The sequence below is a fragment of the Rattus norvegicus genome, chromosome 10 (assembly GCF_036323735.1).
Source record: "Rattus norvegicus strain BN/NHsdMcwi chromosome 10, GRCr8, whole genome shotgun sequence".
NCBI lineage: Eukaryota > Metazoa > Chordata > Mammalia > Rodentia > Muridae > Rattus > Rattus norvegicus.
The window spans coordinates 71,898,886-71,913,865 of NC_086028.1; the positions used below are offsets into that span (position 1 = coordinate 71,898,886).

General features: G+C 45.0%; 1 protein-coding gene and 1 non-coding gene across 4 annotated transcripts in view; both read right to left on the minus strand.

Moving 5' to 3' along the window:
- Nucleotides 1-3,714: 3,714 nt before the first annotated feature.
- On the minus strand, nt 3,715-3,806 carry Mir21 (microRNA 21). Its single transcript, NR_031823.1, has one exon. It is a non-coding gene; the product is annotated as a microRNA 21 (primary transcript).
- A 531-nt stretch (nt 3,807-4,337) lies between these two features.
- Vmp1 (vacuole membrane protein 1) overlaps nt 4,338-14,980 on the minus strand; it is a 99,115-nt gene continuing 88,472 nt past the window's right edge. For all 3 annotated transcript variants that reach the window (XM_006247079.5, NM_138839.2, XM_006247078.5), the window contains 2 exons: nt 6,159-6,261; nt 4,338-5,125 (listed from right to left, as the gene is read on the minus strand). In XM_006247079.5, coding sequence (XP_006247141.1) covers nt 4,982-5,125; nt 6,159-6,261 — 247 coding nt within the window. In that variant the 3' untranslated portion in view covers nt 4,338-4,981. The remainder of the gene's footprint in view (nt 5,126-6,158; nt 6,262-14,980) is intronic.

Genomic DNA, 14,980 nt, shown 5'->3' on the forward strand with positions numbered 1-14,980 from the left:
ACCACCAAGAGCACTCTGGGATTCTGGGAACCTGGCCAGGCAGGATGGCTGGGTGGGGGAGGGAGGATGAGACAGACGCACCAGCTCTTCAGCCCCGTGACAGAGGAAGGTGGAAGCTGCCCGACTTCTCAGGCAGTGCTTTGTTTTCTGCTGTCTTCCGCTCTCTGCCAACTCAGTTGGTCACAAGACACAACTTGAACTTTTGCACTGATTTCCACACAAGAGTTCATAAGAGCTGCAACACCAAGGCCTTGACGTTCAGTTCACTTCCTTGTTTGTGCCCCACTATGCAAAAACAGCTGAACCTCCCAGTCCTAATGCTCTCCTGGGGTGGCAGTAAGGATCAAACGTTAAGTACAATACACTTGACCCTGAAGATAAACCCATGGTGCCTCCAGGTTCAGGGCATATCCCTGTGGGAAGGGGAAGGTGCAATGGGTAGAGTAGAGGTGCTTGGAGAGCATGGCCAAACTGTGCAGGCTCTGAGGCTTGGCCCCATGTGGGGTTGAGCAGTCTTCCCACAAGCGACCTAGGTGCACTAACCGGAGGCCCAGGACCCGATCTCGGGCATGTGGGGGATGGGCTGCAGAAAGAGGCTTCCTCCTTTCCTGGAAGGTGGCTGCATTGAGCACACCATTCCTTTTGGCCATGGCCAGTGAGCCAGGCTCAGGCTTGAGAAGTAACCGTGCTGTTGTCTGCAGCACTCAGTGAGAAGCAGGAGGAAGGCAACAGTGCTAAACTCCAGGGGAAGGCTCGGCCATCACCTTTCACAAACGCTCACTACCCCAAAACATTTTTTCTTTCTCATCTTAACAGCCTAGAACACAAGTAAGCAATGTTGTCCAGCTGGGTCAGTCCAAAGAGACTCCAAGAAAAAGACTGCTTATTTTCTGTCCCCCAAAGGGAGAGATGGCATAGGTGGCTCTGGGGACCCAGGAGGCTGTCGTCCTTTCTGAATTCTGAAACATGCTTTCCAATGCAAATAAAGGGTAATTAGTAGAACTGTGCTGGAGTGTGTCCAAGCACTTCCTGTCTGTCCTTTGAGTCATTTGGAAATGGTTAACAAATAGGTTGGACACCTGGCTCCAAACGGGAGAAGGGAATTTCCATGTAAAACTCTTTTTTCCCGAAGCCATTCAGACCAGGACTGAAGTGCACCCTAATGACTCCAAAGTCCCAAACTGGCTAAGTTAGAGCAACTGCTGCAGACAGGAGGAGGCTGCGTGTAAAAGGCTCCCCTGGGAGGGACATGCGTTTCTGGCGTCGCTGGCTGGTGGATCTGGCTGACAAACCGTCAAAAGTTGCATTTCTGTCCCCAGACCCCGCCGGCCACCTGCAGTAGACTCGTTCTCACTGGGTGGGAGAATTTACACGAACCCAGATCTGAAATGAATCCTGGCGGGGAGTGGGGGCCATCCCAAACAGTTGATCTCCTTTTGGCTTTCACTTAACGCCCACACAGATCTGTGCAGGGCCAGTGGGACAAAGAACAAGACCAGCTGGCACCTGCCCATCACGGCGCCAAGCAATTCTAAAGGCCTGAGTAGGCAGCTGCCTATCTCGGGCTCTGTAAGATCTCTTCCGGGAACAGGCTAAATATGCAAATGTATACAGGTAGGTTAGTTATTTCCTGCAAAGCAAGGCCTCACCTTCAAGGCAAACATATTACCTCAGGTGAACTTTTGATCCTGTGGGGAAGGAAGGCACTGGAACCCAAGCCCCTGTCAACCACAGAGGACTCCTAAGATGGCTGCAAGGCATACTGTGAGAAGGCTGGCTAGTATGATAGGATGTTGTCTTGTAAAAGTACTCCTAAGTAATTATCTTTTTTTTTGGTTCTTTTTTTTTCAGAGCTGGGGACCGAACCCAGGGCCTTGCGCTTCCTAGGCAAGTGCTCTACCACTGAGCTAAATCCCCAACCCCAGTAATTATCTTAATAACCTTACTAATTAATTCTTAGGTAGCAAGTCAGGCCTGAGGTAGTTACCTGTCCATAATCCCAACACTCTGCAGACCGAGGCAGGACACTCTCCTCCTAGGCTACACTGTCACTAGTGCACGCACACAAGACTGAGCTACTCATGAAGAAAATGCATCAGCTTTTCTATTAAAAAAGGTTGGGCCGGGTGTAGTGGCGCAGGCTTCTTATTCACAGGCAGAGGCAGGTGAGTCTCTGAGTTCGAGGTCAGCTTGGGATACAGTTGCAGAACCAGGGCGACATAGAGAAACCCTGTCTCAAACCAAAAAGATTGAGCATGCCATCAATCTCTTTTTTAAAAAAGTGGTTTAATCATAGTCACCTATACTAGATCATCTGGAGTCAGTGTAAGTTCTGAAAGCTGTTGTTTCCCCTTTCAAACTTTTTTAAACATTTAACAAGTATGTGTGTAGTGTGTATGTGGAGGAACAAGGACAATCTGTGGTTATGGATTCTCTCCTCCTACCCTGTGGACCCCAGGGATTGAATTCAGATGGCTTAGCTCCTAACACTCACATCGAGTGGCTCACAACCACCTGTAACTCCAGCTCCACATGCAACAATACCCTGTTCTGACACCGCAATACATGTGCACACTCCCCACGCAAATACACATAATGAAAAATAAAACAACCCTGTCGATGGTGTCTGATAGAGGACAGAACTATACTCATTATCCAAATAACGAAGCATCCCTCTTCAGAGCCTGCCATCCAGATTATGCACACTTAAGACGCCGGAAGCAGGCTCTCACTCTCACAGCAGTGCCAGAGTGAATGAACTGGTGGTGGGGTGTGCAGCTCAGTGGAGAGGAACTAATGAGGAGGCAGGGGTGGGACGCCAGAGCCCTCTCACATTTCAGGAATAGAAAAGCAACCACTTGCAAATGTTCTGGGCTCCTACTAGCTGGACTTAGGTAGTAGTATCTTTGGAGACGCGTCACCATGTACTTATGTCAGTGCTTAATGGAACCAGGCAGCCACTGACAGAAGAGTCACCACACTGCTCCAGGACAAATGAACAGGGTTTAGGACTTGCTTAGTCTCTTAGACTTTTAGCTTAGGAAATCTTTTTTTTTTTTTATTTCCTTAAATATTCTACACTGAAGCAAGCTTATACATAAATATAATTCACACAACATCTTTCTTGAAATAAACACAAAAAATAGGTGAAGCAAAGAGATGAAACTATTGCAAAGCAGGGTGGGAGTTCTGCTATCAGCTAATGTATGAATTATACTGGTCTAAGCTAGCAGCATGGTGCATATGAAGTTAATCCTAGCACCTGAGAGGCAAGGGTGTGTTGATCTCTATGAGTTCGAGACTAGCCTGGTCTCCATAGTGAAGCCTTATCTCAAAATAAATAAGTAAATAACTAAACAAGAAAAAAAAATTAAAAATCCCATTAGTTAATTTGTGCATTGCTTTTCAAGTATGGTCAGGTAACAAATGTTAGTCCCTGTAAAGAAAAAAACATAAACCAACCAGCCAACCAAAAACCAACGAAGGACAACCTTTCCAAAATTCACAAGGCGAGGTGACTTTTCATTTTATTTATTCAGTTAGGACTCTGACGACTACCCCAACTTCCTAGGAAGTTTCCTCTCGATGTTGCTGATGTAACACAGTATAAGGGCTGCAAGTCTCATGAGACATAAGGACCACAATTTCTGACTGCAAACCATGATGCTGGGTAATGTTTGAATGAAAACATTTGATATGGATGGTCAGATGAAAGATACCAAAATGTCAGACAGCCCATCGACTGCTGTTGCCATGAGATTCAACAGTCAACATCAGTCTGATAAGCTACCCGACAAGGTGGTACAGCCATGCAGATGTCACGACCAGGACAGGGGGCAAGCACGAGATGCTCAGGCGGGGTTTAAAGCAAAGCAAACGTCTCTGGCTTGCCGGGGCTTAATGCCAATTCTAGGAAAGAAAGCGGTTTATTTTCCTACCAAGCAAAACAAAATGAACAGGGTCAATCAGAAAAATGTCAAAGGAAAATCACAATGAAATAAAATACAGAAACACAGAGAAGTAAACTTCCGCCTGATGAAGCCGGAGTACAAACAGCAAAACTAACACACACGAGAGCCTTTCTTGCTAGTGTCCTTTGATTTATACATCATCACTTCTGTTTATAGGAAGTAAGAGAGTCCTGTTCTAGGTGAACCTCACACCACAGCTCGCTTAGCTCTCCAGGTCCAACATAACAAACCTCGGGGCTGGCTCTCTCAGGCCATAAATAAAAAGCCCAGCCAACTCTGGTTTAAGTCTAATTGGCCAGGCTGCCCCTCACTTTGTAGAAGTGAAAAAGAGACAAAAAACCATCGCACTAAAGAAAACGGACACAATTTTGGAATGATCAAAGATGTCTTTATAAAGTTTTTCACGACTTCATTCTAAATATACAGAATAAAAAATGGCGTACTCATTTGTGAGACACCAACCAGATTTTCCTTATACTGTCTCAAAATTTAAAGATCAATTTCCCCAGAGGGTGTGCAATGCATCATAAAATGGCCTTTTTGAGGGTGGGAAAGGAAGGCATATTACATTGTTCCATGATAGGCATGCAAGACTGCTATCCAACATATATAACTTATATACATTTGGTGACTTAGAAAAACCAATCATTTGTGACAAGCCTGAAAAGCCTGGCATATTTAACATACGTCAGAAGGTTCTGTGTGGCCGAGGTTCTCCAGTTGGACCATGTGGCCCTGTGAAAGTGTCAGAAGGCCAGTTTTGTTAAGTTTGCAGCAGAACATCATATCCACCCTAAGGAATACAATGTGGATTGAATCGAGGGTGGAGACCTTACCTTAACAAAGAAAGCAAAAGTATGTCAGTGTAAAATGTGGACTAAACTGCTTTCAGGGAGAAATGTTTTAAAAATCAGTACAGGTTGGAAATGGGGATCTTCCTTCCTGGTGAGAGCCCTCCCGATGTAAGGCAGGCTCCACCACGCTAACTTCTGCAGATAAAAACTCTCTGCTTATTTAGTCTTCTCCTCTGAGTTCAAGCGCTGCTGGATTCGTTTGGCATAGCTTTGTGCCATGGAGTTAATGATAGACAGGATAAAGTAACACACCATGGCAACGACCAGCTTCTCAAACGTCCAGGATAACCAGTTTTCTCCCTGGAGGGAACAAGCAGAACAATTCAAGGAAAACGGTTTCCTAAGTGCAACACCAAGAAGATTACTTCAACCTCAAGGGAAACAAATGTTGAGAGCTTGAGGCTTGCCTATAAAACCCAAACAATTAAGAACCGGTCCCTCGGCACCCTGAAATCTACATTTAAGCCAAGCTTTTTCACCCCGCTGTCTGTGGGAGTTCAGGCTGCTGGGTGGATAGCTAACTTGTATCATCAGGGAGGGATGGAGGAGGGCTGATCTTTTATACTGTGCTCAAGTGGTCTGGTTAGCGGCTACTCTCTCAGCTGCCTTGCAGATCTTGCTCAGAAGGGAAGAGAATTTAAACTTTGTTTTAGTGTTAGAGCTGCTTTTAGAATGTAAATGTGAGCCATCTTTGGAGGCCAACAGCAGTAAAGTAAAGCGATACTGGAAGTCTAAAGCCAAGGGGAAACAACTACTCTCCTCCAGGCTGGTTCAGGGTGCTGCCCACACATCTGCGGGTTCTTTCCTCTCTGCCCCAGGAACTGAAGGCAAACCGCCAAGCCGTTTATTCAAGTTAAAAGTTCAGCTGTGCTAGGAGCCTTGCTTTATTTAAAAACGAGGAAAAAGAAAAAGCAAGCAAGCAGTTGCTTTCCAACAGCAGAAATGAAAAAGGATAACCACGTTACCTAATACTTGGTGATGGTGTAAGTTTTTTTCCGGAGCTGGGGACCGAACCCAGGGCCTTGCGCTTCCTAGGCAAGCGCTCTACCACTGAGCTAAATCCCCAACCCAAGTTTTAACTTTTTAACCCAGTCTGGAATTGTATATATAACTCATCTGAGATCAAGACCACACTGCACATAACAGAATCCTGTCTTCTATTACCCCATCCTTGATCCTGAGATTCTACCAGACAGACAGACAGACTGGTAAACTACCTCAGCCGCCCCATCTAGAAATCGGGAGAACTCCAAATCTAATTTGAGCCTGCGGCTGCCTGCCACTGCCTGCCACTGCCTGCCATGGGGGAGACGCCAGAGGGATGGATCCTCACCTGCGCTGTGCCTGCTTCGCTTCTATGGTGGAGCTTCTGCCGCTGGGCCTCCAGGTATTCCTGAAAAGGCTTCTGCAGAGACGGACCTATGCCGGGTACAGCCCTGGAAGCAGGTACCAAAGGAAAGACACATTTGGGAAGAAAACCAAGAGAAATAAACGTTAAAGGAAATCTACTTACCCTTCAGATTTAAAAAAAAAGGGGGGGGGGAGCAAAGACTGCATAAAAAGGGCAAAATTCAACAATCAGAGATGCAGCAATCCTGTGACACTTGGTTAGTGATAAAATCCCTCCTGAGCTCTTTAGAGTAGAGGCAACGCCAACATTAATGCATTTGGGAGAAAGTAGGAGAGTGAGCCCAGAGCCACTGCTATCTCAGGAGGGTGAGGCCAGCGCAGCTGAGACTGCACACTGCTGTGGCACAAAGAAGAAAATGAATGACTTCTGAGAAGTCCCACATTTATCACCACTAGTTCCTGTAAGAACTGGTTTAAACCGATTAATAAGGAAATGACTTATGCTTGTGTCATCTCTAGTTAAAAAAGAAACTGCCCTCCCTCTTTCTGACTGTCCCGTCTTCTCAGGGGGATGGGGTGGGTGGGAGGTGCTTTCTCAATCTAAGTCCTTATTAGGACAACCCCTGCGTCATCCTTATCCAAAAAGAATGCATTAGCACATTCGGGAGGCACCTCCCCCAGCCAGGAGTCAGTGATTAACAAAGGAACAAAGAGAACTACGGACCCTGAATCATTTCATGGCTTATGATGGATGTTTGCACAGAAACTCCTGTACATTATAACAGCTTGTTCCAAGATGTCTGGATAGCTATCACTGATAAGGCTCTGGACCAACCAAGCTCCCCAGTTTGTACAGCCAGGGCCGTAAAACCGGTCCGGCAACTGAAGCTACCAGGCTCCGTTTTCCCTCCCCTTTTCTTTTGATAGCTAACAGGTTGTGTAAAGTGGAACCGTGGGGCAACTCTGAAAAAGTAAACACCCTTCCCTCCTTCCTGTACCCTTATTCTCTCATCTGTCTCATGTGCTATAAGGCAAACAAGCCTGAACTTTTTCTAGGGCCAGGGAAAGTATAGCAGGCGTATGTGTGCAGTGCCCAGCGCTACTGCGCAAAGTTCGCCAGTGAACTCTATCTTTTTTCCCCGGGGCGATTAAATTGTTGCTTACAAAAGCAGAATAATAAGAGAAGACTCTTTTTTGCTACTATATTTTCCAGCCATAGCAACTTCGCAATTGTTGGCCATTCTTTTCTTTTTACAATTACTACCTATCAATCTTTTACCTAGTAATCTCTTAACACTTAAAGGAGTCTCTACCTTGTGTCAATGCTATAAAAAAGAGAAAAACAAGACACCCCCAAACAAAATGCAGCCGGGCATATTAGCACACTCAAGTAGGCCCAGCACTCATGAGGCAGAGGCAAGTGACCTGAGAGTTAAGAGGCCTGGTCTTTCATTGGGACAGAGAAACTAGAGAAAGTACAGTCCCAAATGCTCAGTGTAGAAAATAAATGCTAAGGGAACTGGAAGGAGAAAGGAGAGATGACTGAGGGACAGTAATTATAGCCTCAGCAGACAAGCTTGAGGGTGAGGCAGTGCAGACGACTGACCTCAGACCTACAATGGCAAACAGTGAGGTAGTGTGGTCCCAGGTGGGACTCTCTCTGAGTGGATGCACATCCCCTTAGCAGCTTAGGCGACTTCCTTATGGTACGAGCAGGAAGGCAAATAGTCTCTCCAGTTACCCGAGGAATAAATTATCTATGTCAAAGCAATTCCAGCAAAACGTGTGGACAGATACGCTGGCCTTGAACGCAGCAGGTGCACAAGAGCTTCCCTCTTCCTTGGTCAGTTCACACAGCCTTGACACCAGCCTCCCCACGGTCACCTCAAACTACCAAGGGCTGCGAGAGTTACAACGGTAAAGGGCTTAAGTGTCTGTCAGAACCATTCCAGAATCTCTTTACAACAGCGTGAAAAGATGAACATTTGCCACTCATCTTAAGTCCTTTAAGGTCGGCCGACCTGCAGATTTTCAAGGAGTAATTTTGGGAGAGGGGGTGGAGGGGTTGGGGGGGATGAATTTGCTGAGCAGCTCTCTAATTTAGGCTCCAGAGAGCTGTATGGTGTGGGGGATCTTCCTCCAAGTTCCCATTAAAGATGCAGACAAAGATGAAAATAAATGTTTCATATATTATTAATATTGTAACCCAAACTATGATGAACAAATAAATGATCTGAATAAATCTAAAATATAACACATTTGAAATCTAGGTATAGTTCTAAAGCCAATTGTTTGCTGTAGTCTTGTAGCCTGTTAAGCTCCCTTACTTTGGAGACAGCACTTCAGGCTGGTCTTGAACTGAGCATGGACTCAAAGATCCTTCCACCACCTCCAGGGAGGAACTATATGTATGGGTCACCACTCCAGCCTGGCCTCTTCCTATGTGTTTAACTTTTGTTTCTTTTCTTTTCTTTCCTTTCCTCCCCTTTTCTTTTCTTTTCTTTTCTTTTCTTTTCTTTTCAGACAGGTCTTTCTATGTAGCCCAGGCTGGCTTCAAATTTATAACCCTTTCTACCTTCTGAGTGACTATAGACATGCACCACTGTGTGTGACACAAAGCATTCTCAACATTTTTATTGAATTTATCCACTGTGTATGTGCACCAGTGTGTTGTTGTTTTAGATTTATTTATTGTAGATGAATGTTTTATCTGCATGACTATATGTGCATGTGTGTGCAGTGCCCAAGGAGGCTGGAAGAGAGAGTTGGATGCCCTAGAACTGGGGTTACAGATGGTCGCTAGCCACCATGTATATGTCGGGAACTGAGTCCTCTGCAGGACCAACAGGGCTCCTAACCCCTGGGCAGTCTCACTGCCCCTTCTCCCTCCCCTGTTAAGACGGGGTTTCACTAAGTAGCATGGATAGCCTGGAACGCAGAGACCTGCCTGCTTCTGCCTTCTGGGTGCTGGGATCAAACAGGTGCGCACCACCATGCCCAGAGAACAACTTCCCTAACTCAGGTTGTCAGGTCTTAGGCCCTAACTCAGGTGTCAGGCGTCTTTACCTGCTGGGCCACCTTACGGTCCCCACAGAGATTTTTGAATGAAAAAAAAAAAAAAAAAAAGGAAGTTACTACAACAAGTGCTTTTAACCACCGAGCCAGCTTTCTACTGTCCACTGCCCACCCCCACTTCGCAGACAGGGGCTCAAGCAGCTCAGGCTGGGCTAGAACTTGTTATACAATCCACACTCGCCAAGACTCCTGATCTTCCTGCCTCTCCCTCCAGAGTGCTGGGATTACAGGCCTGTGCCATCATACCCAGTTCATCCATAGCGTCATCACACTGCTAGAGAACACGCTGCCATCCTCAGCCACAGCTGGCATTCTTAACATACAAACCGACAGCTCATAAACTCACCTCTCAAGCTATGTTTGAGAAGTAGACCAGAGGTAAGAGTCTATTCTGACACACTAGGAACAGTGTGCTTGCTGGTGCGCGTGCGAGAGAGAGGGGGAGGGGAGGGACAGAGTGTGTGCATGTATACATACATTACAGTTCAGTGTTGGTTTACAGCTGACATTCTGAAAGCATTAAGTTCAGAGCCACCATGTGCCCACAGCTAACTCTTACCTAACCCTCAATAGTGCAGCCCTCCCCTACCACTAGTGCTGAGTGAGCTCAGGGAACTGGTTTTGTGACACAGAAGCACACAATGCCAGGGAAGGGCGAGCAGACGAGCTATGACTTAGCACTGAAATCTTTTGTAGCACCTTTATTAGTCTAAAATGGATGCAAGCCAGCTTTATCTTTTATTTCTTTTAAAAGATTTATTTATTTATTTAATGTATAGTAGTACACTGTCATTGTCTTCAAAGACACCAGAAGAGGCCATCAGCTCTCATTACAGATGGTTGTGAGCAACCATGTGGTTGCTGGGAATTGAACTTAGGCCCTCTGGAAGGGCAGCCAGAGCTCTTAACTGCTGAGCCATCTCTCCAGTCCCCACAAGCCAGCTTTATAAATAGCTACTTGCTTCTGTAAGAAAGGATTGAAGAGGGAAGGTTGTCTGATTTTCCTTTTCCTTTAAAACAATAGGGAGAAAGAATTCTGTAGATAAATTGGGAGGCAGAGTCAGGTAAATCTGAGTTTGAGGCCAGCCTGTACTACAGAGTGAGTTCCAAGATAGCCAGGGCTCCACAGGAAAATCCTGTTTTGGAAAGCAGACAAATACTTAAGCCCCAAACAAACAAATTTTGTGGGTAGTAGGCTTTTTGTTTCTGACTCTGTGTGTGTGTGTGTGTGTGTGTGTGTGTGTGTGTGTGTGTGTGTGTGTGACAAAACAACAAAAATCAATTCTGAATTCTTAAAAGAAAAACCCCAAAAGTTCAGAACTCAAAACTGATTTCATGTGTTTGACTGTTTCCCATGGTTTTGAACCTAAGTATATGTTAGCATAGACAGAAGACAGACTTTTTGACAAAACAGTAATTACTGTTTTAAAAAAAAGAAAGAAAGAAAGAAAGAAAGAAAGAAAGAAAGAAAGAAAGAGAAAACTCCAGCTGTAGCACGTAGTGGCTCACACCTACAACCTCGGTAGCCGAGATGAGGGAGCAGGAGGAATGCTAATGGGCTACAGCCCGGACAGCAGTGCAGGGAGGAGTCCAGCAGGGACAAAGCAAACAGACCACACTAAGCAACACCCAAATAAACACACTCAAAATAACATTTGAGAAAAATAAGAGTCCTGACCACTTTGTAAGTAAACTCTTTTATTTTTGCAATAGTTGTAGAAACATTTAACTCTCTTCGTCTAACTCATGTATCTAACAAGAATGTACAGTCTGAACTCTCCTCAACTTAACTCATAAAGGCTTGCATTATTTTCTCTTCTCAGATAAGCCAGGAACCATCTGTCCCGAGGAAGCTGCAGAGCTGGCAGAGCTTGTTGAAGAGTGGGTGGGAGAAATATTCCACAATGCACACATTTTTACTCATTGCCCAATACAGAACCCATACCCAATCCAAGTACACGACAACTACCATCACCATCACCTCCTCCTCCTCCTCCTCCTCCTCCTCCTCCTCCTCCTCCCCCTCCTCCTCCCCCTCCTCCTCCTCCTCCTCCTCCTCCTCCTCCCCCTCCTCCCCCTCCTCCTCCTCCTCCTCCTCCCCCTCCTCCCCCTCCTCCTCCTCCTCCTCCTCCTCCTCCTCCTCCTCCTCCTCCTCCTCCTCTTCCCCCTCCTCCTCCTCCTCCCCCCCCTTTTCCTCCCCCACTCCTACTTTTCATGGGAATTCTTTCAAACTGTGTCTCAAACAGGTTGGCTCACCACATATAAACCACATCTGATTAACTGGATGACTTTTCCATCATGGAGATAGTAACTTAACTAGATCTTGCTATGAAATATCTTAACTTTTCCTTGTACTTGTTATGATTCTGTTTGGATTTTTCTAGTCAGATGTGGTTTTGGTTAGTGTACTGTTATAGCACTATACTTAACAGAAATGTGATCTGAAAAAGTTCACTGTTTTGCTAAAAATGGGAGGTCATGTCTATAATCCCTGAAGTGTGTAAACTGAGGCAGAAGGATAGCAAGTTTGCAGTGAAAACTGTCTGAAAGTCAAAACGAGATCATTCAGGCAGCTCAGTGGGTGAGGCTTGATGGGTACTCCTAAGGGGACGGACACACACACACACACACACACACACACACATCCCAATGCCAGGCATAGTAGTGTATGCCTTTAATCTCGGCACCTGGGAGGCAGAGGCCAGCCTAGTCTATATAGTGTACTCCAGGACAGCCAGAGCTACAAACAGAGACTCTCCCACCCCCTAAAAAAATCACCCCAAACCAAACCAATAAAAATGTACTGTTTTGTTAAGTGGTTGAAACTCATCTGCCTAGTGCAGGGGCATGACTGAAGTACATTTTAAACTTAATCCAAGCTATGCTTCTTTCTTGACTACTTCCCTAGGATCTCAGCACTAACAGGAACATGTAAAAACATATTTCTGTGGGCCCTAAACAAGGAAGCTATGGCAGAGGTAGTTTTCCCCTTTACTTCATTGTGTGACACTTCGAGGCTAAGTTATTGCATCTTCTGGTGATTATCAGAGTACTAACCTCAGGGGCTAACACAGGGACCACTGAAAACTCACAAAGGGAAGAATGCTTTTACAAGAGTCAGGTCATCATCACACTACTAATCATACTTTATTGCTTTGGTTATATATATACACACACAAAACCCCACTTAACTTATTCCTGTCTGTGTGCACACACATAGGAGCACTGCAGGACAAAATGTAGGATGGTTCTTTCACCCCACCATGTGGTCTTAGGAACCGGCTCAGGGCATCACACTTGACAGCAAGTGCCCTTCCACACACTGAGCCATCTTACTGGCCTGTTTTGTTTATTGAGATATGGTTTCATGGAGCCCAGGCTGGCCTGAAACTTTTTATATACCCAAGGATGATCTTGAACTCCTGATCCTCCTGCTTCTACATCTAGTGCTACAACTAGAAGCATGTGCACATCTGCCTTCAAACCCCATCTTTTTTTTTTTTTTTTTTTTTTTTTTTCAGAGCTGGGGACCGAACCCAGGGCCTTGCACTTGCTAGGCAAGCGCTTTACCGCTGAGCTAAATCCCCAACCCTTTCAAACCCCATCTTAAGGCTTGGTTAGCAGTCTAATTAAATGTCAAGGAGGAAGGCAAGCTATTTCTATAAAAATAATCTCCCCTCCTCCCCCCTCTCCTTTCTACACAGCCCAGGCTGTTCTGTTGGATTCAGAGATCTACTGGCCACTGCCTCCAGAGTGCTGGGGTCATAGATGTGCACTGTGGTACCCAGCAGTCTCTTGACTTTATAATGGACGGCTATGAAGGATCTTTTATGAATCTGGACAGCCAATCCTGTACTAAAAACCTGTGCTGAGAGAAAAAACTTTTATTTTTAAATTAGTAAATTTCGATAGTAAGTGAAATCCAGTGGCTCTGAACTCACATCCTCCTGCCTGGGCTTCTCATGTGCTGGGGAATACTATCGTCCTCTTTCACAGGACTGGTGGGTGGTGGGAAGGGCCTCCTTATGGAGCCCAGGCTGGGCTGGGACTCTGAAGTGTTCTGGCTCTGTCCTCAGAGTGCTGGCATCTCAAGCAAGCACACACTAACATTCATCTTTCGACTGAAGCCAGCAGAGTCCTCTGAAGACAATGAACTGGACTCTTAGGGCAACAGTGGGACAAACAGTGGGGTAGATATACTTTGGGGATAAAATAAAAGCCCTCTCCCATTCTACTTCCGTCACATGCAGACCTGTCTTCTATTTAAAAAAAAAAAAAGAGGGGATAATTATCTTTCTTGGTAAGACACATAAATAATTCTGTTTTTAGAAATATGTGCAAGAGAAAGGGAGGGAGGGAGGAAAGAAAGAAAAGAAAAGAAAGAAAGAAAGAAAGACTCTAGTTAAACATTGTAGGGTTAAAATTTCCTCCCCACCCCCAGACAGTGAGTGATCTAAACAGGCTTAACGGTTAGTATTTTAATGAGTTGTCATTTCCTGTCTGATAAAGATTCTCACAGAGTTTAACCACCAGTTTCCCTGAGGACCAACCAATACTAAAGCTCTATTCACAGTGACTCAGAGCCGACCTCAGACTCCTAGCCTGATTCAACAATGACAGATTACACGAAACCCTCCACTTAAGGTGGACTCCTTAGAAAGGGCAGGGAAATTTTTCAAGAAATCTTCTGAAGAAGCAAAGGCCATCTCATAGGGCCTTCATTATATTAATTAACCCTGTCTTGCCCTCAGAGAAACAAGAAGACACTAAAGCAGGAGAGAGTGAGTGGACTGGCACTTACAGAAAACCAGCATCTTTAACTTGGTGAAAGTAAGATCTAGGAATTCTGGGTACCCGGGATGAAAGTGTTACTATTGTAACCGTTTCACCGAACACAGAACACAATCTACCAAGCCGATGTTGCCAGGGAAATATGGCAAACTGACTTGAATATTTTATCTTTAAGATAAAATTTAGAGGGGCTGGAGAGATGGCTCAGTGGTTAAGAGCACCGACTGCTCTTCCCGAGGTCCCGAGTTCAAATCCCAGCAACCACATGGTGGCTCACAACCATCTGTAATGAGATCTGATGCCCTCTTCTGGTGTGTCTGAAGACAGCTACAGTGTACTCAAATATATAATAAATAAAATATTTAAAAAAAAAAGATAAAATTTAGATTGGAAATGTGGATTTTATACACCAGGGTTTTGGAAGAATATTCCAACATACAATGAATTCAAAGTGAGAATTTTACTGCACTGCAAATCCTAGGCCTCTTATTTTTTTTTTAAACTTAATGCTTTTTTAAAAAAATTTATTTATTTATTATATTATATAAGTACACTGTAGCTGTCTTCAGACACACCAGAAGAGGGCATCAGCTCTCATTACAGATGGTTGTGAGCCACCATGTGGTTGCTGGGAATTGAACTCAGGACCTCTGGAAGAACAGTCAGTGCTCTTAACCACTGAGCCATCTCTCCAGCCCCCTCTAGGCCTCTTATATGGGCTTGTTTGCACTGATAGTCTCTGGCACCTTCTAAAATTTGCTGTGATTCTACCTCAGGGCTTGGGATGAGAACATCTTGAATTTCATTTGCATCTGTGCCCCTCTGAAATAGTTAAAAATTCTTTTGTATTCAACTTAGCTCACTGTGAATCCAGTGGTATCATTTATACACATGATAGCATCCCTTTTTTTTAGGCTTGGTGGGAGACAGACCACATTG